At 47.9% G+C, this 27133-nt stretch overlaps 2 protein-coding genes across 2 annotated transcripts in view; one reads left to right on the top strand and one right to left on the bottom strand.

Annotated features, from left to right (window-relative positions):
• Positions 1-4752: 4752 nt before the first annotated feature.
• MRPL45 (mitochondrial ribosomal protein L45) lies at positions 4753-12225 on the top strand. Its single transcript, XM_081885699.1, has 8 exons — positions 4753-4876; positions 7018-7219; positions 7846-7963; positions 8423-8521; positions 9193-9241; positions 9846-9995; positions 10083-10256; positions 11810-12225. The coding sequence occupies exons 1-8, from the start codon at positions 4799-4801 to the stop codon at positions 11909-11911; spliced, it is 972 nt and encodes a 323-aa protein (XP_081741825.1). The 5' UTR covers positions 4753-4798; the 3' UTR covers positions 11912-12225.
• Positions 12226-16414: 4189 nt separating this feature from the next.
• GPR179 (G protein-coupled receptor 179) overlaps positions 16415-27133 on the bottom strand; it is a 40867-nt gene continuing 30148 nt past the window's right edge. The window contains exons 9-11 of the mRNA XM_081885542.1: positions 25817-25922; positions 24060-24206; positions 16415-22560 (exon numbers count right to left, since the gene is read on the bottom strand). Of these exons, the coding sequence (XP_081741668.1) occupies positions 16912-22560; positions 24060-24206; positions 25817-25922 (5902 nt within the window). The 3' untranslated portion in view covers positions 16415-16911. The remainder of the gene's footprint in view (positions 22561-24059; positions 24207-25816; positions 25923-27133) is intronic.

Genomic DNA, 27133 nt, shown 5'->3' with positions numbered 1-27133 from the left:
GGCAGCTTCCAGCAGATATAAAAACATAATAAAACACAAAACATTAAAAAGATTCCTTACAAAGGATTGACTTAAGATGGCTCGGGGGTCAGATAACTCCACACCTTCCGACATTTCTCCAATGAAAATAGGGACGTCCTAAGGAAAAGTAGTGATGTATGGAAGTGAGAGCTGGACCATAAAGAAGGCTGATTGCCGAAGAATTGATGCTTTTGAATTATAGTGCTGGAGGAGACTTGAGAGTCCCATGGACTGCAAGAAGATCAAACCTATTCATTCTGAAGGAAATCCGCTCCAATACTTTGGCCACCTCATGAGAAGAGAAGACTCTCTGGAAAAGACCCTGATGTTGGGAAAGATGGAAGGGCACAAGGAGAAGGGGACGACAGAGGAAGAGATGGTTGGATACTGTTCTCGAAGCTACCAGCATGAGTTTGACCAAACTGCGGAAGGCAGTGGAAGACAGGAGTGCCTGGCGTGCTCTGGTCCATGGGGTCATGAAGAGTCGGACACGACTAAACGACTAAACAACAACAAGGAAAAGCAGGACATTCTGGGATCGAATCAGAAACAGGGATGGCTTCTCTAAATCAGGGATGTCCCTGGAAAACAGGGACACTCGGAGGTTCTGTACTTCATCAGAAGCCTTAAAAACTCTACATCATCATAACTATTATTATTATTATTATTATTATTATTATTATTATTATTATTACACCCCCAGTTGAAAGAGTGATTAACTACATCACTAAGCATGCCTCAGAAAATGCACCCATGGCTCACTCAGCCCCAAAGTCCCAGGGCAGGTGGAGATGTTCACTTGGAAAGCGAACACTTTCCTCCTTATTGGTGTGGCTACTATTGCCTCTTTTTCACTCCTAGTCCTTCCTTGCTAGATGAATTAATCATGATAAGAGGGAATGAATGAATGAACTGCAATTTGTCTGGTACCTTTGGGATGCATATAAATAAAACGTCGCTGCCAAGTTTAAGGCCAGCCTTGTAACTCGCAGAGTTTGATGCAAGGATCAAACACGTAGCCAGATTGCTGGAACAGAGAGCTTGCTTTGCAAAGGCAGAAGATCAGTTCTGCACGTCCCAGGATCCCGGGTTTGCGCTGCTATCGCTCTTCGCGCGCTATACCCCCCCCCCCGACTCCAGAAAGCTGCCAGCAAACCTCAAACACAAAAACTTCAATTCAGGAGGAGGTCAGGCTGAGCAGGGAACGCTCAATGGTTTTATTAAGAGCTGGGAGGAGAGGCATGTGAAATGTGAGGCGCTCTCTGTTCACGTGCCTTGTCATTCCTCACTTAATCAATAGAGGGGAGGGGCTGGGGCGTGATGGCTGAGGATGTGATGACAGGAGAATGTGGACTTTGGAACCCGACTGTGGCAAGACCTGTGGGCGTCCAAAGCCCTTGATTAACAGCAACAACATTCAAGTGTAAAATCGAGCCTACACCTACCAATCATCCAGAGCTGGTCACATCAACATCCTCCTCCTCCCCCTAACAGGGATGGGCAAAATTTGGTTTCTCTCTGTTTCTATTCCCCCCCCCCAGTCTTAAATTCAGTCCCACACATTTCCACATCAGTTTGTGATTTGGGGGGGGGGGCGGAAGCACCTTCATCAAATTTCACAAGCCTGTTAGTGCAACATGCACAGTTTTGCCTAACACACACATTATCCCCCCACCCCCAAGCAGGATGCATTTTGTATTATCACTCATTTACATGCACACCTTGCTCTGGTATGCACATTTTACATGTGTCACTTGGCTGGGGAATTGCATTGCAAATTTCGGAGGTGGTCAAATTTTGAAGCTTGCATTTTGAAAAAGTGCAGATTCGGAAAGCTTGCCTTTAAATGCGAATAGAATCGGATTTCTCCTCCATCCCTAACCCCTAATCCTAATGACTGGAAAGTCCAATTGATTTCAGTAGGATTTATTTTCAAGCAAGCATGCTTAAGAACTTCACAAGTGTATGAAGCAAGACTGTGGTTTTCAAAGTTATGTACTTTCAGGAAATCATTTTATAGGAAGCTACCTTATTGGTCCCGCCAACTCAGTATTGTCTTCTATGCTGGTGGGCAGTAGCTTTCTGGGGTTTCAAACAGGAATCTTGCCCAGTTCTAACTAGAGGTGCTAGTTTTAAGGAATGGACTTGGGATTTTTGAAAACCAGGTGTGTGTGTTCTGCCAATGTATTATGTCTTCCTACCTTGAGTTGATGGCTGGGGAACCCCGTGCATTTCAGAAGAGACTGGGGAGTATATTAGGGTGCACACACCCTTGTCTCTTGGGTCTCATGGTTACCCAACATTAGAACAGAATGTGCCCTAAGACACACCCAGCACCACTCTGGGACTGTGCATTGGGAAAATCAGCATTTCTGTGACATTTCATTGAGAAATGTCAATTTTCCCCATAGCACAGTTTAAAGATGAATCAGCTAGGTCACAGCTTTCCAAACTTTTCATGTTGGTGACACACTTTTTGGAACATGCATCATTTCACGATATAGTAACTCAGTTTTACTAGCAAACTGGAGGCTAAACTAACCCTTTCCAACCCAGGAAAAGCGCAGGGAGTGTTAGCACAATACACCTACACAATGCAGCTGACACACTAATGTGTCGCGACACACACTTTGGAAAGCTCTGAGCTAGGCGAATACTGTTCCCATTTTGCAGATACAGAAAGCGAGAGCTTTGGTCAAGACCATTCAGAGAATCCATAGACCATATAAGATTTGGATCCACGTCCAAACCTATATATTGGCCTATCCTAGAAGTGCTGGGCAGGTAACTACATAAATATAGTTTTAAAATATTAAAATAATGTTCAGGGGTTGGCAACTAGATTTGCCAGAGGGCAAACTCAAGACAAGGGGCAAGCAGCCGTGTCACTTCCACTTCCCCTATTTACATAATGATGAAATCCACAGACATCCTAAAAAACGTGTGGTGCAAGCTATGTGTTGGTCTAGTGGTTTTCCTTTTCTAATGAAATTACCGTAACTGAAGAAAGTGAAAGGACGGCGAATACACTGGGCGAGGAAAAGGAATCTGTATCAAGGCAATGCAGATTTTGCCAGTGTCCCAAGTAACTGCAACACTAACCTATGTACTTACGCAAATGAAATGAATTTGCATTACTTGTATTGTTTTGCAGTTTATTTCTGCTAATCCTGGAGTGGGGGACAACAATGAACTACAGAGGACACTGAAACCTGTCCTCCCCCAGTTTCTAGTATTGAAACAGGCAGAGAGGACGCACACTTTTCAAGTCAATTCAGCCTTAGAAGATAGACTTCTTTTCAAATGATAACTGAGAGGTTCATGGCGCTTAATTCTTAAATTGCGTAATGTACACTGTACACATTGCGTAATGTACACTGTCAATACCTTTCAAGGAGGTATTGACTAAAAATTCAGATCAAGGGAATAGTGTGAAGTATTGCTTTGCCTGATAATACTCCCCCTTCTGTCAATTTTATAAACTGCTCTTTGAACACCATAGGCTTCCCCATTATGAGCGCTTACACAGGAAGGCGGCCTACTGCAGCTCACATCCCCTCATATTCTTTATAGTACAGTACTTGTAATCGTCACAGCTAAAGAAGCAGATGTTTGGGAGAATTCGCATCCCCACACAGTTACTTTCTTGCACCCCCTAAATGAAGCAGGGAGGAAACAGCTTCCCAAGGTGTACAAACTGAGGCTGAGGAAGGTGATGGCATTGTGTGTTCACAAGAGGTGCCTTTGGAGAACATGCCAATGCAACAGATGTGCTTGTTTGCTTTTCCCTGTTCGGTAAAGATCCACATTTCTGGGTTGAGCCCCGACCTAGCCACACATAGGTGGAATCTAAACACACATAAAAAACGTTTTGAAAATGCTTTTTAAAAATAAATAAATTGAAAAACACATCGAATTTGCCGTAGCTCACCATCGCCATCTAGTGTCACATTTGTATAACGCACTTTACAAGACACTTGAAACGTTTTATTTGCAGCTGTATTTAGTCCCACTGAAATCAATGGAGCTATGCTGATTACTTAAGTCACATTGTTTTACACTGATGCAATTTAAATAATCCCATTCAGTCCCGCTGATTACAATGGGACTTCGCTAAATGTGACTTAACAGCCTTGTCTATGCGAGTAAACCAGACTGACTTAACCGGGGCTTACTCCCGGGTAAGTGGGGCTGGTATAGGGTTGCCATATTTCAAACAAATCCGGACAGAAAAGTTGCTGTCTTTGGCAAAGTTGTTGACCTTTTGCTTGTTTTTTGGCCAAAGTTGTTCAGCTTTCCCCCTCCCCACCCAAATTGTTTCCCCCTTCAAAGTCGCAACAAACTGCCAGGTTTTGTACTATTTTTATGGAAAAACGGGACTGCAGACAAGGGCGGCCACACACCCGGATTTTCCCGGACACCAAACCCCATCCCTCCGCGGACACTGCTGCCGAACGGGGTTTCCTCTATGCCCGGGAAACTCCGGACCCATGGCAACCACAAATAAGTCCGGATCTAGCCCTGCCTGACGATTGGTTTTTCGTTCGTTGTCCTCCCTGAGCTATAACGACGCCTGGTCTCCTGTCTCTGGCACTTTCATCATGCGCCCGCGTGCCAAATATCTTCCTTTGGACGGACGACTGACGTCGAATATAAGAAAGAATACCAGAGCCTTTGGAGGGGGGGCGGAGCGAGACCGTGACGTCGTCGCTGGAACTTCCCCGCGTTCCGCTTCCTCCGCCCTTCATCCCCCCCTCCTCCCCGCCTTCCTCCCGGCATGCAACGGGCGCGTCTCAAGATGGCTGCCTCCGTGCCGGGGAGGATGGCGAGGCTCCCTTTGCGCGTGGGATGGCAGGTACTTTATTTTCACGGGGGAGGCGGATCGGTGGGAATGGACGGAGGGTGGGGGGGGGGGAAGCGTGTCAGCCTCAGTATCTCCTCGTGCATGCATGTGCCTCGCCTTGCCTAGCCGTACGAGTAGTTACGGCTTGCCAACATATAAGAAGCAAGAGATCTCCCTAAACCCCCGCAATGTAAAACGGAGAGGAAATAAAGAAGATAAATAAACTGCAAAAAAGTTAAAGAAAGAACGTTAGAGACTGCATCAAAAGGCACCCCCTATTTTGCTTTTGTTCTTTTACTTAGGTGTGCATTACTGCATATGTGTGCTGTATCCTGTGGGAAAGGCAAACTTGTTTATGTTTAAATGTGTGCATGTCTCCGAGGTTGTTTTTTTTTGGGGGGGGGTTAATTTGCATCCCTCACAGACACTATTTCAGGAAACAAGGGGGAACTTGTGTGCTTACTTCTGATTCTGCTTTTAGTCTTTGCAGACAGCTTCCGTTTTTCTTTTTCTTTTAAAATTTATTTATTGATACCTATTCAGTGATATGCAGACTACTACTTTTTTGTGGGAAGTTGTGTAGGTTTGTACTTTCCTTTTTAAATTGTTTTGGAAAGTGAAGTGCTTTTGCAGGAGAGAGAAGATCTTGTGAAGGCAGGCAGACATATGTTGTTCCTTCTGTCTCAAGAGGCAATGGGAAAGTATGCCATCAGGGGTGAAGTCAAACCATTGGAGAGTTACAGCATCTGCTGTGGCTGTAGAGAACGATGTGACAGAGACATGTTTTATTGCAGCTGGGGCAGATGAAGGCATCCAGTTTTGCTGCACTCCTCCCAGTGGTAATTTCTTCTCTGGCTATTGCTATGGATCTACAACCTGACCGCCTGTCTGCAGGCACCATGGTCATCTGGAAGGGATTCCCACACAGTAGGGTTAATGTTGCCAGCCTTCATGCTACATTTGCAGACATCTTTATAACAGAGTTGGTCTGCCAACAGGCCTGGGGCCAGCTCTCTGTAAAGCACATCCTTGGGGATCCACCTTCCATTCTATGTACATGATCAAGCCAGCAAAAACATTGCTGAGACAGAAGTATAAACATTCTGGGAATATGGAATGTGCAGTCCCCGAAGGCAGACTACCTGGTTTTTTGGTAAGAAGAGAAATACAATTGGAATGTACCTTGGTGATTATCTAGTTCAACCTTCTGCTCAATGCAGGACATATATAGCACCTTAGAACATAGAAAATTGCATTATACTGAGTCAGACCATTGATCTGTATAGCCCAGTATTATCTGTACAGTGGTACCTCGGGTTACATACGCTTCAGGTTACAGACTCCGCTAACCCAGAAATATTACCTTGGGTTAAGAACTTTGCTTCAGGCTGAGAACAGAAATCGGGCTCCGGTGGCGTGGCAGCAGCAGGAAGCCCCATTAGCTAAAGTGGTGCTTCAGGTTAAGAACAGTTTCAGGTTAAGAACGGACCTCCGGAAGGAATTAAGTACTTAACCTGAGGTACCACTGTACTTGTTGGTGGTGGCTCTACAGGGTTTCAGACGGGATGTTCCCAACCTTTCCTGGAAATGCCAGAGATTGAACCAGGGACCTTGTGTTTGTAGAGCAGATGTTCTACCACTGAGCTATGGCCCATTCCTGTCCAGTCTTGGCTTAAATGCTTCCAGTGAAAAGAGGCCCTGAGGCAGTCTGTTTCACTGTTCAACAACTCTTTACCATTAGGAGTCTTCTAATATCTAGCTAAAACTTGCTTCCATTCAACTTCTACCCATTATTCTAATCTGCCCACTTTCTACCTGATAATCCTTTGGCTGTTTGAGGACCACTATGTTGTCTTCCCTTTCATCTTTTCCTGGCTAAACATGCCCTGCCCTTTCAATCTTTCCCCATACAGCATCGCTTCCAGACCCCTCACCGCCCTGGTCACGCATCTCTTGGATATGCTGCTTGCTCCTTCTGTGCATTCATGTACAAGCTGATATGTGCCGAATGCTTATCTAATAGGAGAGCATACCAGCCAACGTGTACATATCTGAGATGAAATCAACTTGATTTGGGAAGCAGATAAACGGTGGGTTATCTGCAGTGCGGTTCAATGTTGTTGATTTGACTTGCTTGTTCTTCCGTTCAACAGGGTGTGGAATGTTTACTGAATGCTGCCCGCTTGGCTCCATCCTCTCTTGTGGTCCCAGTGAGAACAAAGAGGCGGCATTTCATCCCCCCTTCTGTCAATGCAAAGTACACAACTCCGGAAGAGCAGATGAAGCATGCCAGGGCTGCAGGGTTGGTGGTACCTCATGAGCGGTTGATACGCCCCATGAATATTGCCTGCACAGGTAGGTGGTTGTGATTATTCATTATGGGGAAGGTGGTTAAAATAGCGCTCAACCTGTGTACTGGACTTTTTGAAATCTTGAGCCCAAAAGCAAAACAGGTATCTCACTCATTCTTTTCACATGTTCCTTCAATGCTGTCTGAGTCTTCCTTAGTGTAGAGGGGCCATTCACAAAGTGGGTATGCGGCTTTTAAAAGTGATCCAGGTGCTTTCATTGTAGCTTTAGGGTCCAGGGTGTGACTTTTCCTTGAGTGGGAGCTGGTAGGCTGCCTAGAGACATACTTTTGTCTAGCAGCATTATGTGTTAGTTTAATTTATTTAACGTTTTTTAAACAATCATTTTCTTTTATTTTTTTTAAAGCACCCCATAGCATCGGGGGGGGGCATACCTTTGCATGCGTGGGCAACATTTGATGATTGCTATGTCAAACATTGTACATGTGTGGTTGAACAACAATATTTCAGTTGATAAATTAGCAATAATGTGTACCTTAATTGCCTCTCCCAAGAGATAATCTTACATTTTGTCAGGTCAGGGGTTTAGCTGGTGGTGTTTTGTTGTTGTTGTTGTTGTTGTTTTTTAATAACCTGTTGCTATATTTGATTGTTTTCTATTTGCTTTCATAGCTGGGATCTTTGATCCTTATATTCCTCCAGAAGGAGATGCCCGCGTGTCGTCTTTGTCAAAGGAAGGGCTGAAGCAAAGGACAGAGCAGGTCAAGCAGACTGCAGTTTCACAGCTAGCGTATGTCCTCCGTTCTCATTCTCCCTCTCTCTCTCTGGCAGCCAGTCAGTCTAAGACCTCTGGCCTCCATTCTATGACTCTGTATTCCTTTTTCTTGCAGTACCTGTGGTTTATGTCACAGATCTCCAGAAAGCAACCCCTATTCCCCCCCCTTATATGTATGTCTTAAGTGTACTCCAACCCTAAAGGCTCAAAACAATAATTTTATGTGCATTCCCCCCCCTCAAAAAAACAGAGTTGTATAGCCCTCATGAGACAGTAGTACTTGAGAATGCAGCGGTAGTGATCTCATATTATGAATGTTAAGGCTTTTTAGAAAATGCTGGTGTGAAGGCTATGTGGTGCAAGCATAGTTTCTATAGAAGCGAAAAGGCACAGTGCTAACCTTTATGAGGACTGTTTTCCTTGAACTATGGCTGCTTTCTCCCCATCAGACTTCTCTTGTCGTTTCCTTGGCAGGATCCGAAAGATCAAAGATTTTGATCCTGACTTCAGCACAAAAACATTTCCAGAAAAAGCCCAGAACATCTTTATCGAAGCTCACAATAACTTGACAAAGTAAGATGCTTTAGGATATATCTGTGGGTTCTTGGTTCTGCCTTCTACTCCTGACTTGCAACAATTTCACAATATCTCACAGCCTTTTTCGGATCCAGAGGACTGTTGATATAAAATAGGTTAAATATTGATTATTGAATAATGTAGGTTGGTATAGGAGTTTTCTCCAAGCTTTTAATTGAGCAAAATTGGGAGTTCACTGAACCTCAGAAGCTTGCTACACACCAGATTTTTTAATACTAAAATTACCAGGCACTGGTGTGTCTGCAATTCATGGGGATTTTCTTATCTGCTTTCTGCTCACCCTTGCTGTAACCTGTTAAATCCCAATGGAGAAGCCCCACATTGACTAATGTAGTTCATGCAAACACAGTCTGGTTATAGGAAAATAGTTGTCCCATCTTAACTAATTGTGACCAAATAATGGGATATTGTGTATGCATTGTTAATGATGCTTAAAGACGGGGCAAATCAGGAAGTTTAGTTTCTTGAGAGTGCCACTGTTTTGGGAGGTTCTCAAGAGTTTAGAATTTGCCCCTGATTATGCACAAATGTGCTTCAGGATTATTTTTGTTGCTGACAGAACAAACATTTTTAGGAAGAACAGTATCTCAATTAAGTTGGTCTGCATAAGCATTTTGGTAATACTTTTTTTTTTTAATCCTTTACAGCTTTAACAAACAGAAGCTTCACTCCTTAGTGACTGAACGCTGTTACCCGGTAAATATCTGAGAAGATCAACAAATGTCTGGCTAAAAGGGTTGAAAGTCCCTAAAAATGTTAGGAAGAAATGTTGATATGTTAGTGCCTCTTTTATGATTTTATTGCATTTGTTTAAAATGCTTTTGAAGCATCTGTGCTCATAGATCTTGCACGTTATCCTGTTGTAAAAGAACAAAAGAACACACACTGTAAATAAAACGATAGCACTGCAGAGGGAACTCCAGCCTGTGGTCCTAATTTAGCCCAGGAGGCTTTTCCCCCCAAGCCACGTCCACCTGCCTTACAACCGACTTCATATAGGCACATGTGAAGACATGGCTGAAAAGGAGCAATCAGGAGCCTTACAATGCGCTCCATGTTGATCCTTGGCAGCAGGGTTTGCATTTGGCACCTGTTAAACTTGGCGTCCAAAAAGCCCCACTTGGGAGCTCCCCATAGGAGCCGATCCCTTCCACTGGACTGTACACCAGTTTCTTTCAGGAGCCCCGGACTGTAGCTAATCGCCTGCTGAAAGTGGGGTTGACTTGGATCACGTAGTTTGAGAGGTTAGAAACCCTATGCTCACCCTTGACGCTAAAGACGCAAAATGTTGAATTGCTAGGAAATGGTCCGAGGAAACAGATACAAGACTATCCGGTGGAGTTTTCTGGAGTCTCTGGAGCCTCCTAGGGTGGTTCAGGTGCGATGTCCCGATATGGTGAGCAAAACCAACCTGTATGGACAAGTGACGGTTCGAATGCACACTCGACAGGTGCGTATATCCAATCTCCCTTGCCCTGGATGCAATGAAACATGTTCTGTCTGCCACTGCTTACTGATGAAACCTTGCTTCTTCCAGAGTCTAGCTATCTATGACCGGTTTGGGAGGCTGATGTACGGCGGAGAGCAGGTACCAAAGGACGTCCTGGAATACGTTGTGTTTGAGAGGCATCTGGCCAATCCCTACAGTCCGTGGAGATTACACGGCAAGATTGTTCCAGCTTGGGCTCCTCCAAGGGACCCGATTCTTAAGGTACTGTGTTACTAGCAGGAAAGCCCAGCGTTTTGCTAATCCCTTCACGCTATTTATAAAGGCATCTCCAGGATATGGGTGCAAACGTGATGGGAGCCATCCAGTGTTGCTGGTGTTCTTCACGTTACCTTATGTGCAAGATACTTTTGCTTTTTATCTGTGGTTGAATGAGCCAGTGACCTCCCCAAAGCCTCCTGCTGATCTTCATGGCCATGCAGAGATTTGAAACGGGGCCTTTTTAATGCCTAAATACAGTGGTGCCTTGCAAGACGAAATTAATTCGTTCCGCAAGTCTTTTCGTCTTGCGAGTTTTTCGTCTTGCGAAGCACGGTTTCCCATAGGAACGCATTGAAAATCAATCAATGCGTTCCTATGCAAACCGCCTTCAGACCAGGTCCGGGGACAGTCTGTCCCCCGACCTCTTCTGAAGGCCGGCGGGGGGCGAAAGTCTTTGCTTCCACCCCGCCTGCCTTCCCGGGACAGCAGAGACTTCTCCGCTGTCCCAGGCGATCTTAAAATGCTGGCGGGCGGCAGCGCTGCCGCCCGCCAGCATTTTAAAATCGCCCTGGGACAGCGGAGGACTTCTCCACTGTCCCGGGGCGATTTTAAAGCCCCCGGGAAGGCAGGCGGGGGGGAGCAAAGACAGTCTGTCCCCCGACCTCTTCTGAAGGCCGGCGGGGGGCAAAAGTCTTTGCTCCCCCCCGCCTGCCTTCAAAAGCCGTCCAGGAGAGCGGAGAATCGCAGCGCGTTTCTCCGCTCTCCCAGGAAGGCAGGCGGGGGGAGCAAAGACTTTCGCCCCCCGCCGGCCTTCAGAAGAGGTCCAGGACCTCTTCTGAAGGCCGGCGGGGGGCGAACGTCTTTGCTCCCCCCCGCCCCTATATCCCTTAAAATTATTGTTGTTAATTTTTTGTGAAACTTAATAAAATATCATGTAAAAAAAAAAGGGATGTAGGGGCACTTTGAAGTTTTGTTTTTCCTTACAATCAGGCGGTATATAAATTTTATGAAATTAACATGGATGGTGGTTGTGGGGAAGGAAGGGGCCTGGCTTCCTGCTCCTGCCACTGGGTGACCTGGGGATCACTGGCAGGGACCCTGTGGAGAGAAACAAAGTCCCTTCCCCATTGAAATCAGCTTCTGTGATGTGGAATCAATCAGTATAGATCAGCACTCATCATTTATTTCTCTCTCACGCACATACCTGGAGAGGAGGCAGTTTTAAACATTGCTGCTTTTCTCACCCTCATCCTGAATGCAGCTTTGAGATTGGCAGGGAGAAGCATCTCTTATCTCCCTTTCAGTGTCTGAAGGCCACTTCTGGTGTAAAGAAAAGGAGCAGGACCAGACGAGGAAAACCAGGCTTGGCCTTAAGGCAACTTCCTCCATGATGTATAGAAGGAGGCTGGGGGAAAACTTGAACTCTCCCTGCCCCCAATCAAATTTGATGGACACTTAGCTAGTATAGTAATTATTGGAGAGCGGCTTCCTTTGATAATTGATGGGCTCCTTTTATATCCTTCCTCCCTTCTCTCCCCCTTGTCCCCATTTTACAGACTGTTATGATTCCAGGACCAACGCTGGATCCCTCACAAGAATACGAGGAAATGGATATTCCCCAACAGCCACCAGCTCCACAGACTCAGTGGTACAAATAATACCGAAAAGAAGATCTGCAGGGAGCAGAATTTGATATTGCCAGGCAAGGAGTTCACTGCTGAATTTAGCCCTGCCAGCCTTTAGAGGCCTCTTCCGTTTCATGCCTCTGTTGCAGTCCTTTTCACGTGCATTATGGGCAGACGTTTGTTCTTGAGAACTTGCAACAAGCTGCTCAAAGATGCACTTGGAGCATTCAGGAAACTGCTGTATATCTCTCCAGTTTTCTGCATCAGACCAGCTGCTGTGTGTCTTCAAAAACTGGCCTGCAATAGCCTGTTACTTGCTGTTCAGTAAATTAATAGATTTGAAAGAAGTGTTTCAATTCTTAAAAAGAAAAACAGCCCAATTATTGTTCCTCAAGGCTTTCAGGAACCAACAGTTCTGTTATAGAAGGCTGTGCTCCCTAATGCCAGATGGGTTGAAGCTGGCTGAAAGCCTTCTGCACATGTTCAGAGGCATGCAGCTATTTCTTGGGTAGAGGAAGATAGAACTGATCTCTGGGCTTTCAGAATAAGCCTAGAGTTAGCTGGTTTTAAACTGAGGGCCTCTCTCTCCATTTACCCAACAGTGCAGTAGCTGCATGGAAACCCTGTTGTTTTGGGAACATTGCATTTTCCAAACACACAGCGCTGCATTCTTATAATGGCTTGAATAGAACTCCCCTGTTCTCACCATCTCTGAATATTCTACCTACAAGAAACATACAGGGAGTTTCTCCTGATTGTTGCTTGGTCAGTTTTAGCTGGAATGATCATCAGTCCTTACCAAAGTGGAGGTGTCGGCAAGGCTAACCTCTTCCCTGACACATGCACACGGCATCATTCTGGATCCTCTTCTTATATGTGGACTTGATATCAGACTTGTTTTCTTAAATTGGGGTTTATAAGCAAGGCTATACGTGTAGTCAGTGCTAAAATAAGTTGTTGTTTTTTTAATGTGCCTTAAAAAAACACTACAGCCACAATTGGCTGGGGTAACGATAAGCACCTGATTCCTTCTGCACAGAGCATTGTGAAAACAAGGTCGGTGTTACAAAAAAGAAAATAGAAAAAAGAAGACCCACGCCTGATATAAATCTAAAGAATCAGCCACACACATCCTATCAATATAGAGATAAGTCTTTTATTTATGTATTTACATTTATTACAGAATTAGATGACCTCGTTTGAAACTCAGTGCTGAGACAGACAGGGGCGACCTCACACACTACATTAGCGGTACTTCCTAAAAGTGCAACGAGACACAGCTCACAGGGGGGAAGTGGGACCCATAAAGTAAATATCGGATCCCTGCTTTATTGTAAAGCAGAAAATGTGTGTGTGTGTGTGTGTGTGTGTGTGTGTGCTGCTTGCAGTTTCTTTGCATGGGGGGGAGAGGGGAATAAAGAGAAGTGATCCTTTCCCCCTGAATTCCTCTCCTGATTCTCAGTAAGTGAAGCCAGGAGTGGGGAACCTTTTTTTCGCTGGAGGGTCACAAACCCTTCATGGGCAGCTGGGGGGGTGGGGTGGGTGGGGAGGCGGTTGCATGCATGCAAATGGTGTGAAAGTAGGTGAGGCTGGATGCAAAAGGAGGTAGAGTAAGGGATGTGACTCTTACCATTGTATAGTAGGCTGCATTCCAGCCACACACAAGTCAGGTTTCTGCACACTCACGGGCGTCTGTCTATCCTACATCCAAGCAAGCAAGAAGCATGGTCACAATTCAAGGTCACACTGCAGCCAGGCAAAAGCACTTGAGAGGGGCACGGAGCAGCATGGGTTAATGGTGTGGCCTGGGGGCAGCCTGGAGGACATCTGGTCCCTGGGCCTGAGGTTCCCCATTCTTAATTTAAGTGGCGATGGCGAGGAGGAGATCTGAATGGAACGTTCACGTTAAATGGGTTCGTCTTTAGATGTGTGCAGGAATCCATTTCTCAACCCCTTGATCCTCACTAGGTTGCCGATGGGTCAAGCCAGGCCAGTTGAACCTATTCACTTCCTGTACAGTGGTACCTCGGGTTAAGAACTTAATTCGTTCTCGAGTTCCATTCTTAACCTGAAACTGTTCTTAACCTGAGGTACCACTTTAGCTAATGGGGTCTCCTGCTGCTGCCGCGCCACTGGTACATGATTTCTGTTCTCATCCTGAAGCAAAGTTCTTAACCCGAGGTACAACTTCCGGGTTAGCAGAGTCTTTAACTTGAAGCGTCTGTAACCCAAGGTACCACTGTACTTTTGTACACTATAAGGGGGCTTTTCTACCAGAAATCCAGTCCTGGCAATTTTCTTATGCACAATGGCAGCTGGGATGGAATCTCCTGTAGGCAATGCTTCCTGGGATGCTGAGTTTGAATAGGCTTTCCCCATAGGGTTGCCATGTTGTGCTGAGATGCCTCCATTCCTGTTGCGCACTTCCATGTACTGGGCCAGCAAACCCAGTTGGCTTTGGACCAGAAAGGAGGGACTTAGGCCCAGTGAAGTTTTGTAGAGAGCAGCCTTGCCTTGCAGGGCAAAGGAACTGGGAATAGAGAGAGGTCTCCAAAGAAAATCGCACTACAAGCTCCCCAGGTTGGCCGTTCCAGAAAGGATGGCCCCAGGGCATGGCAGCAGTGTGCCATGAGAAATCAACAAAAGGCTCCTTTGAGCCCAAGGTGTCCGTCCTCAGAGGAGGCCGCCTGCCCGTTGTGTTTCTGTGATTCACTACTCTGGCCATGCCTCTTTCCCACTTGGTCTCCTTGGTGTAATTCTGCTGCCTCTCGGGTGTGGTTGAGTGATCCCGTCACTCACAGTTGCAGAGACACAGCAGAGTTACCCACTTTTGGAGGGACGCTGCATGTTCCATCTCGGTGTCAGGCACTGTTTTGGTTTGCTTGCCTCTAACTAAGGCAGTCAGACCAGAGACTCAATAAGGAATACAGAGGATATTCTTTGAGGCTGCGCAATTATTATTTTATTCTAGAAGTGTGTCTCCAACAAAACTGGCCAGTGACTATCTGTGTCTCTCTGTCTTTCGGGCAGGGGTCCTTCCCTGTCCAACCTAAAGATACTTTGCCCATAAATTGAGGGCTCAATTGCCGAGCTACAATCACCATATGGAGGTTGCTTTATGCAGCATGTGATGCCACACCAAGATATTTTTTCTCTCCTGCAGTGACTCTTGGATTGGGTCATTTCTGTCCATGCCACTATGCATGCCCCAAAAGACAAGGTGAAAGCCTACTGACTGCCATAGTGCTGATTAGCTCGTCCTAGTACTGAACCTAAAGCTACTTCCTGAGTTTCATTTGGGGGGGGGATAAGCAGGTCAAAGTCTGGCACACAATTTAAGAAGAAAGGGCAAAAGACTACTGTTATTCAAACACTAAGGGTCAGCAGAGGCAGGAAGGAAGGGTTAGCCCCCTCCCTTCGGTAGCCAAGTAACATGAACAAACTTTGTAGAAGTTACAGCTTAGCTGCCACTCCTCTGCAATAGGCAGTTGCAGGGAAGTCTTGTGTGTGCTTCACTGTGCACACTCTGTTCATGCTGGCAAACAGAAAGACTTGCCTGGCCCAGAGCAGGAAAAGGCAGCATGTTTCCAGGCTTCCAGTAGATAGGCACCTGGTTGGCCACTGTGAGAATAGGATGCTGAGCTGGTAGGTGGGCTTTTTGTCCAATCCAGCAGGGCTGGAAAGTCCCAGGCTTAATCCCTGGGAAAATTCTGAGATTCCCCACTTCAGGCAAACATTAAGGCTTCCTTTGTGTCAGCCAATTATTAAAACTGCTCATGACACGTCCTCCCAAAAGATATGTGAAAACATCTGGGCATGGGACAAAGGGATGACTTGCGGAGCGACTGGTAACCAAAAGTTAACATTCAGATACCTTTGGAGGCATTAAAAAACAAAATGTTAACCTTATGTGGGTCTGGGAGCAGATCCAACTTGAGAAGCTTTGCTGCCTGAGCTGGAGCAGCAAATGTTGGACCCCACCCCAAATCAAGGTGCATAGTATAGTACCCAATATCAGCCAAGTTATTTTGGCACCTGAGACAGAAAATACCATTGGCGCCTCTTCTCTCTTTGCCGCAAATGCAATAATAGCAAAGAATAAACTTTTTGTTGCGCTTTCACGATGCTCAACGTGAGGCAGCTGCCTTACTTTACCCAATGATAGGGCTGGCCCCAATTCTGATAAATCAGCAGTTGGGAACCAGTGGCCCTCCAGGTGTCGCTGGGCTACAACTCCCATCAGCCCCAACCAGCATGGCTAATGATCAAGGATGATGGGAGTTGTAGTTCAACAACAACCTGAAGGGCCAAAGGTTCTCCACTACTGCGATAAATAGAGAAGAGCAGGTATGAGGTTTGGAATAAAATGGGAAGATTATCCTGAGCAGAATTATCCCCTTTCCCTTGCAAAGGGAATACAGAAGGTGCGCTCATTACTTGAAACAATAAGTAACACTTTCGGGATTCATTACCCAGTCGTTCATCAGCCACAATGAACTACATTTGTTCTTGTTCCCAACCCGTTAAGCCACCCAGGAAAGAAACCTATGTAATTTATGCAAGTCTCTTTGTTGAATAGTTCCCAGTTCCCTTGTGATTTGATGTTCAAGCTTGCTCAAAGCCCCTCTTATTAATTTACTTGTTTAATGTGAGCATGTTATCCAGGTGGTGTTGTTTGCAGACATCAGGAGTGGGTGGTCTGGAAACACCTGGGGGGACGTCAAGGCAAGGCTGGGTTCTACACGCTACACACACAGAACGGAACGTGCAGACTTTAGCAGCTAGCTTGGGTTTTCTGCAAATGAAGGCAGGAAGGTACAACTTTTCTCTAACGAACAGCAGTCCGCCAGCCTGGTAATGCCCAAGCATAGTGCATTTCCCGTATCAAATGTGGTCAGCAGCATCACCAGAGGTGGTAGAAGTCTTGTTTTCAAATCTGGGCAGCCAGCTGACCTGAGCCATTTTGCGACTGCACGGGCAGTCCTTTCTCAAGAAGATTTTTCTCTCTAAGCGAGTCCTCAGCTGCGTCGGGTTCAGTCACAGTCCCAGGGACAGATGTCTGATTTGGCTTTGCTGGGGGGACCCTCCGCCTCGCCCGCCCCAAACTCCTTCCCTTCTTTGCTTTTCATTGAAGTGGCGGTGACGGCAGCAGGGCTGGGCTCATCCCAGGGACACACCTCAGATAAGCTTTTGCTGATTTCAGCAGTCTCTCCCCCAGTCAATGCAGAGTCCCCCTCTGCTTCCCAAGGGCAGACGTCAGCCGCAGGGCGGTCACCTTGGCGTCTTGCTGGTGTATCCACAAATGGGCTGCTGCCTTTGCTTAGACCTCGGGGCGGAAGACTGCGACACAAAGGCTTGTGTCCGGCCAGGCTAGTCTCTTTGCTCTGGGAGCTCTTCACGCTGGCCATTGCCTTCTCCGTCCCACCAGTGTGTGTCGGGTGTCTTTCATTCTTAGTAGGCAACAGCGTTCCTGCTTCCCACGGACAAACGTCTTCTTTAGCGGATGCTTCCGGCTGATCTGTTTCCCAAGGGCAGACCTCTGTCTTCCTGCTTTCGGTGCTGCCGGGCTTCTTGGAGGCGGCAGTGGCAGGAGCACTTGCAATCGAGACTTCTGCAGCGTCCATGCTCTCCCATGGACAGATGTTTTCTCGAATGCTTGTCCCTTTCTGCAGAGGTTTTGGTGGTTTTTCAGGGCCTTTTGAACCTGTTGTGATACCCTCCTTTGAAACGGCACCCACATCCTTACTCACTGTCCCTTTCTCGAACAGCGCCCCAGCCAGGTCCCATGGGCACACTTCAACCTGGGCAGGAGATCCGAATTCCTGGGTCTCCCATGGGCAAACCTCAGCTTTTAGACTTTCAACACTCTCTGATTTAATGCAGCCAACCTTGGATAGATCTAGGCTTTTACTCCCTTTTACTGATAATTCGTCGCCAGTTTTCTGGGGGTGAGAAAACCCTTGATGGCTTTGAGTCTTCTCTATCTTCTTAGAGGCAATTTCTCCCCCAGCTGTCTTCAAACCTGGAGCGGTCAGCGCTTTGGCCGTTGATGCTCCCTTTGCATCTTGCATTGATGCCCCCCTGGTGACTGACGCTGGCGGCATTTTCATGGGGAACATCTCAGTCTTGCCACTAGATTCCTCGTCCTCAACTTCCCAAGGACACACCTCTGCCCTCAAGCTTTCGGCGCTGCTTGATTTCTTTGAGCTAGCTCGGGACAGGTCTGGACTTCTGCTGCTGGACAGTTCCACGCTCTCCCAAGGGCAGATGGATTCTTGAGGGCTGGTTACATCTGTCCTGACCTGCAACAGATCTAGACTTCGGGTGCTTTTGGCAGGTGGTTTCTCAAAGTCCATACTCTCCCGGGTGCCACCATACTCCTGGTGGCTTTTTGACTTCTCTATCTTCTTAAATGTTTCTCCTCCAGCTTTCTTTGAGTCTGGACTTCTTTGTGCCTTGCCTTTCTTCCCCTGGAAAGTCTCAAGTGGCCTCCCCATTCCCTTCCCTTTTTCAAATGGGGCTGTGGCTACAGACCATGGGCAGATGTCCATCGTGCTGCTTGCTTCCTCTTCCTCCATCTCCCATGGACAAACCTCTGCCCGTAGACTTTCAGCGCTGTCTGATTTCCTTGATCCAGCTTTGGATAGGGCTGGGCTTTGGCCTCCGGACCTTCCTGAAGGTTCATCAATCTCCATGCTCTCCCATGGACAGATGTCCTCTCGCGAGCTACTTAGCTCCTCCATTGGCTTCCATAAAACCCGTGGGGAGGGGCTCCTGCTGCCGTCTTTCCCTTTGGCGACCCCACCCTCCTCCTTCTTCCCCACCGCACTTCCTTCAGCTACTTCCCAAGGACAGACCTCTGCCTTTAAGCTCTCAACACTGTCTGATTTCTTGGTAGGAATTTTGGACCCTTCAGGTTGAGCAGAGAGTTCACCGGGTTCTTCTGCGCTGTCCCAGGGGCAGGCAGACTCTCGAGCGCTTCTCACCTTCTCTGTTGTTTTAGAAGCACCTACTTGGTTCAGTGGGGCAGCCCTCTGGCTCTCACGAGCCCCAGCACCCTCTGGCGATGGCCTCTTGCCTACCGGACTTGAAGGCATCTCCCATGGGCACACATCTGCCTTAGGGCTGGGTTCTGCTTCCTGACTTTCCCAGGGACACACCTCCACCTTAAGGCTTTCAACGCTAATGGATTTTTTAGAGCCGGCTTTAGATGGGCCCGGACTCTTAGCACTGGGCCTGGTTGACAGGTCATCGGTGTCCACGGTCTCCCAAGGACAGATAGAGTCTCGTGGACTGCTTGCCTTCTCCAGAGGTTTAGACGTGGTGTCTCCAACCACCTTTGCTGCCCTATTGGCATCTTGCTTTGAGGACCTTTTTTCTGACTGAGCTGGAGGCACTTCCCAGGGGCAGATTTCTGCTTTAGCACCAACGTCGGCGCTTGCAGTTTCCCACGGACAAATTTCTGCCTTTTGGCTTTCCACACGGTCCAATTTCAAGCTGCCTTTGGACAGATCCAGACTCTTGAGCTTAGGTTGGATAAGTGGATCTTCCCTACCTGTGCTCTCCCATGGGCAGACTGGCTCTCTAGTCCCGCTGCTTCCCTTCTCTGGTGCTGTATCCCTAGGTCCTGTTTTCTCCTCTTTGGAGACTGTGCTTGCTGTTCTAATACCTGCTTCTGCCTCTTGTGCTTCCCAGGGAGCAACCTCTGCCTTTTTGCTCTGGAAGCTGTCAGCCTTCTTTGAGCTGATGTTACTTGGGTCTAAAGCTTTTGCACAGGGCTTTAGCGAAGTACCCTCCAATACCACGTCCTCCCAGGGACAGACAGAGCCGCGCTGTATGTTGTCCTCTGGTGTTTTAAGGGGATGTGGTGCCTGCAATATAATGCCCTTGGAAGGTTCTCCTTCAGGCCAGTTCGGTCCTTTTTCTAATGAAGGTGCAGCTGCTTCCCAGGGACACACTGCAGTGGCCTCAGTTTCCCAAGGGCAGACCTCCAGTTTTTTACCTTCCCCACTGCTTGATGCCTTCAAAGCTGCTTTGGGCGGTTCTTGTGTTTGGGTGGCAGGTTTTGTAGAAGAGCCTTCAGCACCTGCATCCTCCCAAGGGCAAACAGTGCCTTGATAGCTGCTGTCTCTCTCCAGTTTCCTGTTTTTGGACAATGGACTTTTGATCTTTTTGCCTTCAGTCCCTTTGGAGCCTTCCCCTGAAACTCCACACACTTTCTCCGATGCTGCATCGCTCATCTCCCAAGGGCATATTGCTGCTTTGACGTCTGCTCCGCTGTCAGATTTCCTTAGAGTTGCTCCATGTTGAGCATCTTTCCCCCCTGGCAATTCCATGGACTCCCAGGGGCAAACAGAGTCTTCTTGGCGGCTGGCTTCTTTCCCTCCTGATGGTCTTAGCAGGGTGGTGCTCTTTGTCTCTTTGGAGGATCCTTCGTTCTCCTCCCGAGATGTCTTTATCTTTGATGGAAGTTCTTCCATTTCCCAAGGGCAGATCTGTGTTTTAACACTGATGTCGACCTCTTCAGATTCCCAAGGACTAACCTGTGCCCTCCTGCTCTCAACGCTCCCAGGTTTCTTTCGGTCTCCCTTGGACAGGTCCGGGCTCTTCTCAATCTCTGTTCCCAGAGAGAGCTCCTTGATATCTCTGGAATCAGCCTTCTCTTGGGATTCACTTGGAAGAGCCTCTCTCAAAGATGTTCCTTTATTGGGCCCATCAGAAGGCTTCCCTCTGCCCTCTGTTACTGCCTTGTCCTCTGTCAAGGCACTGCTGGTTCCCCAGGACGGTTGGTCAGTTTTTGTGCTGGCTGGGATCTCAGCCACTTCCCAAGGACACGCCTCTGCCTTTTTGCTGTCTGCCTTGGAAACCACTAGAGAGGGAGTGGTAGCAGTTTTGCCCTCTCGCTTTTGATCCTCCTCCACACTCTCCCAGGGGCACACAGATTCCCGTTGGCTCTTGCTTCTTTCCAGCCTGCTAGGGTGCACCTCTCCAGCACCTTGGGAACCTATTGCTTCTGTGCTGACCTCCCAAGGACAGACCTCCAGCGCTTTGCTTGGACTATTCTTAGTGCTTGGAAGTGCCTCTTCCTCCTCCTCTTTCTCATCCCAGGGACAAATGGTTGCTTGCTTGCTGACTACCTTTGCCCTGGTCTCTGCAATCACCTGTTTCCTTGGTGACCCTCCTCCGGCAGACACTGAGGCTGTCGCTGCCAACTTGGGCTTCTCACTCTTTCCGTTGGCATCCTTCTCATTTTTCTTCTGGCTTTCTTCGGCATCCTTCCTTGCCCTTATGCTTGTCTTTATCCTTGACCGGTTGAACGCTTTGATGGCCATGCCTAAGCCTTTCATGGAGCTTTTGGAAATGGATGCTTGGGGCTGTTTCTCAGGAGAACTCTTCTGGCTGTCTGACTCGCTTGTCTCAGAGTCCTTTTTGCTCGGGACAGGCACTTCCATGACTTCCCAAGGGCAGACTTCTGCAGCCATGGAGGCCAGCCTGTTTAGCGCCACCGGGGAAGAAAGTGGCACAGCTCCTTCAGCCTGCCTAGTCCTTTCTGTCTCAGCCTTTGCCAGAGGCTCCTCCGTTTCCCATGGACATATGTTTGCCAGCATGGGTCCATCTTTGAGATCACCTGGGCAGGGCTCAGAAGAAGGTTGCATTTGGTCCAGGCCACCCTGAGGAGCAGAGTCTTTCCTTTTGAGGCTGTGAGCCAAACTTTGCTGCCTGACAGGTGGTTCGGGGGGTATCTTCTTGCTGATCGGGTGCCTCTTCCCAAGCAAATCGGATGTGTTGACGCTGATGCTCCTGATGGACGCGTATGTGACATGCTTCTGGGATCTGCTTTCTGAGGGCGTCGAGGGGGCCGTTGCAGCTTCTCTGCTGGAGCTGCCGTCTTCCAGGAGGGAGCTCACGGTTCCCTCTGAGGTATCGTCCCTCTGGAGCTGTTTTGCTGCCACCTCCGAGGCCACGTCAGTAACCTCTGTGTGCCCGGAGACATCACTTTCCATTGCAGAGTCACTTTCCACAGCTGCTCTGCTCCCTTTGTCTTGGGCCAGCTTACTGCTGTCTTCCAAGTAGGCCCTGCTGGTGAGGAGCAAGGCTTTCTCTTTGGTGCTGGTGACGACGCTGAGGGATTTCTGCAGAGGGGAAGGCCTGGGATGCAGAGGCTTCTTATCCGCCATTAGGTTGTGAGCGCTGGCCGACTTGTAGACCAGAGGAGCCGAGTCGTCGAGAGAGTCGCTGTTGGACCTCTCCGAGGCTTTCTTGGCTAGCTTTTTCCTCATCAGCGAGTCTAGCAAAGGAGCTTCTTTACAGCTGTCGTGCCTGGCTGGTAAGCTGTTCTCCTTGGCATCCCTCACGTGCTCGTAAGTGCTGTGGGACTTCTTCAGCGAGGAGGCTGCCTTGTGTCTGGAAGAGGAGTCCTCTTTCAGTTTCATGCTCGAGCTGCCGGAATCCAAGGGCCTGCGCTTGTAGGACCCGGAGCGGCTCCCTCCCCCCACAGACCCGTCTTTCTCCTCTTTGCTGTGCTGCCGGGACATCGACTCGGGGATCTCGGTGATGCGCCTCATGAGGGAACGGCCCAGGCCACGCTTGGAACTTCTCTTCTTCTGAAGATGAGGGTTGTTGGCCGTCATCTTCTTGGTCTTGTGAACCTCAAGTTGCGTGTAAAGCTTTTTCAGTTCATCCTACATGTTATGTGTAGCGGGGAGGGGGGTGGCAGTTGCGGTGAAGCGGGGGGACACAGACACAAAAGGGGGGGAAGAGGGAAGACAAAAAGAAAACCCTTATTCAGTCAAAAGCCTAATGGCAACAGTTGTGTCATCGTAGGGGCTCAACGACAACACTGTGGGGTTTTATAAATGCAAGGCTTTCTGTTCCTTGAGCAGAACCTGCGAGCCCTCCGGGTTTTGCTGGATTACAACTCCCATAATCCCTGGCTGTGGCTGATGGGCATTGGGAGTCCAATGGCATCTGGAGGTTCCTGGGCCCCCTATCCTTAGGATCACCAGAAGCAGTGCCTTTTTTCTAGAAAAATAGGGGCCGGGACTCACCATGAAGTCACTACAGTAAGTGCCACACTTTTTGACAACAAAAAAAGAGGTCCCGGTACTGCGTACTCTTGAGTACCCCCTTGAAACCAAAAGCACTGACCGGAAGTAGCTAGTATTAAGGGTCATGGGTCCCCCCCATTCCATGCTGGCGTTTCCAGGGGCCAGTTGTGGCATGGGAAAGGAGGCAAGGAAGGACTGTTGGCAGAAGCCTTTAGCTGGGTGGGGCAGACCACAGTGAGGTTTTCAGTTCTCCCATGTGGCCTCGACACGTACGGTTGACCCATAGCAAGAAATGGAAGGTAAGCATCTCAGGCTTGCCTGCCCCATTCCCAGCCACTGAATGTTTGTATGAATGCACATCCATTCATATGTGAACATGAATGGAGTGGTAAGGGATGGATGGCACAGATGGGATGTTATCGGTGTGCAAATTATTATTTATTTATTTATACCCCTACCCCTCCCATCTGGCTGGGTTTCCCCAGCCACTCTGGGCGGCTTCCAACAAAATATTAAAAATACATTAAGACATCAGTCATTAAAAACTTCCCTAAACAGGGCTGCCTTCAGATATCTTCTGAAAGTCAGAGAGTTTATTATTTCCTTGACATCTGATGGGAGGGCGTTCCACAGGGCGGGCGCCACTACCAAGAAGGCCCTCTGCCTGGTTCCCTGTAATTTCACTTCTTCCAGAGAGGGAACCGCCAAAAGGCCCTTGGAGCCGGACCTCAATGTCCATATCTGTGCTGAACGATAGGGGTGGAGACGCTCCTTCAGGTATACTGGGCCGAGGCCATTTAGGGCTTTAAAGGGCAGCACCAACACTTGGAATTGTGCTGGGAAAAGTACACATGCACAAAAAAGGTCTGTTTGCTGTACACGTGCACCGAGTCAGTGCTTAATCACTACCCCCACCGCTCCCAATTTGTTCCCCACAACCAAAGCCCTAGGTTGAGAAGAAAGGCAGCTAGATCGCCTGGAAATATTGACCTCCACCCCAGCTTTCCTGGACTTTCGGGTTGTGTGGTATGGATTTGGTTTGCTTCAGGAGAAAGACTGCAAAAGGCAACTCTTACTCTGCACAGTTTCTGGCATAGCTAGCGTCAAAAGAAGGTCCTGAGTGTTCCACCCACCCGAATGTCATCGGGGTCGAGGCTGTGCTCGCTCCAGGCTGACGTGATGCTGCTGTTCAGGTAGGAGCCCGATCGCCTCAGGTCCAGCTCGTCCTCGTACACCTCGGCAGCAATTTCCTCCCGCAAGGGTGACCCTGCATGCAGGAACTGTGGGGAGAAAGACATGGGTTGCTGAATCTCTTTCAGCAGTACACTGCCAATCTTCCCATTTCAAGCTTGCCGCTTCCTAAAAAGCTCAGAGGCTGATTACAGGGGAAAAAATGCCTCTCTTTCTAGACTTAGGGCCATCTGCATCTTAAGGCTGCATTTGCACTATGCTCTCCCCCCCCCCAGCTCATTTACTAACCACCGTATTGTTTGCTCTATAAGATGCACCAGACCACAAGACGCACCTAGTTTTTGGAGGAGGAAAACAATAAAAAAAAAATATTCTGAATCTCAGAAGCCAAGAGGGATCGCTGCACATGAGAAAGCAGCAATCCCTCTTGCTGTTCTGGCTTCTGTGATAGCTGCACAGCCTGCATTCGCTCCATAAGATGCACACATATTTTAGAAGGGAAAAAGTGAGTCTTATAGAGCAAAAAATACGGTATGTTTACAGAGCTGCATCATAACAGGCATTCTCTGGGTGCCCTGCAAAACAAGTCAAAACAGCATGGTATGCTTGGATAGCTCAGTCGTCTTAAGAGTGTGGTGTCAATAATAATAATAAATAATTATGGGTGGCTAACACCAGTAAAATTACAATGGAAACATAATAGGGCGGGGACAAAGAAAAGCCCAATTTAAAATACAGGTTAACCCTCATTTTAAAAGTAGCCCATAAATCAAAACCGTAAGGGGAGGGAAGACATAAGCGTCAGACTGAGTCCAAACCAAAGGCAAGGCGGAACAGCTCCGTCTTGCAGGCCCTGCGGAAAGATGTCAAGTCCCGCAGGGCCCTAGTCTCTTGTGACAGAGTGTTCCACCCAGTTGGGCTCAGTACCGAAAAGACCCTGGCCCTAGTTGAGACCAATCTAACCACCTTGTGCCTTGGGACCTCCAAGGTGTTGTCATTTGTGGACCTTAAGGTCCTCAGCGGGGCATGCCAAGGTTGCAGGTTCGGTCCCTGTTTGGGACAACTGCATATCCCTGCATTTGGGCTAGATCAGGCATAGGCAAACTCGGCCCTCCAAATATTTTGGACTACAATTCCCATCATCCCTGACCATTGGTCCTGTTAGCTAGGGATGATGGGAATTGTAGTCCAAAAAACATCTGGAGGGTCCCTTCCGACGCTACAATTCTATGGTTCTGTGAAACAGTAAAAAGGGCAACAATTTTATTTTCTAAAAACCTTGGAACGAAACGAAAGCACACTTTGAAACTTAAAGCTGAGAGACCCAGGTAGTGGGAACACAAGTCCCTACCCCCAAAAGGCCTGGGTGAGTAGAAAGGTCCCTCTGCCTGGGACCATAGAGATCACCAGTTCAGAGTTTTAGTGTATGTTTTCAGTACAATAAACTTTTATCGTGCCCCTTCTAATGTAATGTTCTGTTTCCTTAATCAGCCAGCTGCATAGGTTCATATGCGGAGCAGGTAGTTCATGGCTGTTTGGTGGCCATTGTGAGAAGCGGGTGCTGGACTTAGATGGAGCATGGGCCTGATCCTGCAGGGCTCTTCTTATGTTCTTACTCATCATTTTCTGCCCCATCAGCTAGTATTCAGAGGTATCTTGCCTCTGCACAGTTTTGTAACAAATTCTGGAGTTTTCATACCTTTGGGATGAAAAGAAGTGCAAGCGTCATGGTGGTGGTGACATGTGTATGAATAAAAAACAGCAGAAGTGTCCAGTCAGGGTGCAAGGAAGGAACCATGAAAAACCTGAAGCCAGAAGTAAATGGGGTGGCAGTGCATTAGAGGAAAAAGGTGGATAGGAAAATTAAACTGTGATACATTCTTTGTTAGAATGATGGCAGGCTCATTTATAACACACACACACACACACACACACACACACAGCAGTGTTCGGTTGAATTTTGGAATCCTCTCCTGCCAAAATTAGTGGCAGCCTTGACAATCTTTTAGCGCTTTCTACTTTCGCTCAGAACTTTGCATGTATTGCAGTTGTACCTTAAATCCCAAACGCCTTGCAAGTCGAACGTTTTGGCTCCTGAATGCTGCAAACACGGAAGTGAATTGTTCCAGTTTGCGAACGTTCTTTGGAACCCGAGCGTCCAATGTGACTTCCGTGGCTTCTGATTGGCTGCAGGAGTTTCCTGCAGCCAATTGGAAGCCGTGCATTGGTTTCCGAACGTTTTGGAAGTTGAACGGACTTCTGGAACAGATTCCGTTTGACTTCCAAGGTACGACAGTATCTTCCGTAGTACTTAGCACAATCCTGAAAGGTAGGCTGTCGTTGTTAAGCTGCTTTCATCACCAAAGTGACTCAAGCACAATATAGACAGCCGGTTACAACAAACACAACCAAAAGAAGCCGTTTTTAAACACACACACACCTCTGCAAATCAGGCAGATCTTCTAGATCCTGCCCCACTAAAAGAGGCCATGAGTACAGTACTCGAAACCTTTCAAATTAAGGGCTAAAAGCCCAGATAAAAGGGAAAGTTTTTGCTTGGCACCAAAAGAAAGAAAGATGGCGCTATAGGAAGTGGCCTAGGAGAAAGCATTCCACAAGTGGGGAGCCACCAGGGAAAAGGCCCTGTTCCTGTGTTGCCACCCTCCTCCAGCACTGCCACAGAGGCTCTGGGTTGGTTCACATGGGGAGAGGCCATCCTAGAGGCATTGGGGTTACTATCAGTCTAATTGCAGGTGTCATGTGCTGGAGCTAAGAGGAGATTGCCTTGCCCATTGGCCACCTTCCGATCTCCTGGCAGAGGCAAGCTTTGAACCAGGGACTTCCCGGCTCTCAGCTCATGCTCAAAGCACCTACACTATGCCAAGCCCAAAGCAGAACTCCTCTGGGTCCCACTACTACGGCAATCTGTACAACCAGTGAGGGCAGATACTGCAGGGAAGCAGATTTGGGGGAAATTTGAGAAAGTTCCTAACAGTTTGACCGTAGAAATCAGGTG

This window comes from Podarcis melisellensis (assembly GCF_964234715.1).
Source record: "Podarcis melisellensis genome assembly, chromosome: 13".
Lineage (NCBI taxonomy): Eukaryota > Metazoa > Chordata > Lepidosauria > Squamata > Lacertidae > Podarcis > Podarcis melisellensis.
Note: the sequence above shows the minus strand (reverse complement) of the source record. Positions and strands in the feature narration are given on the sequence as shown.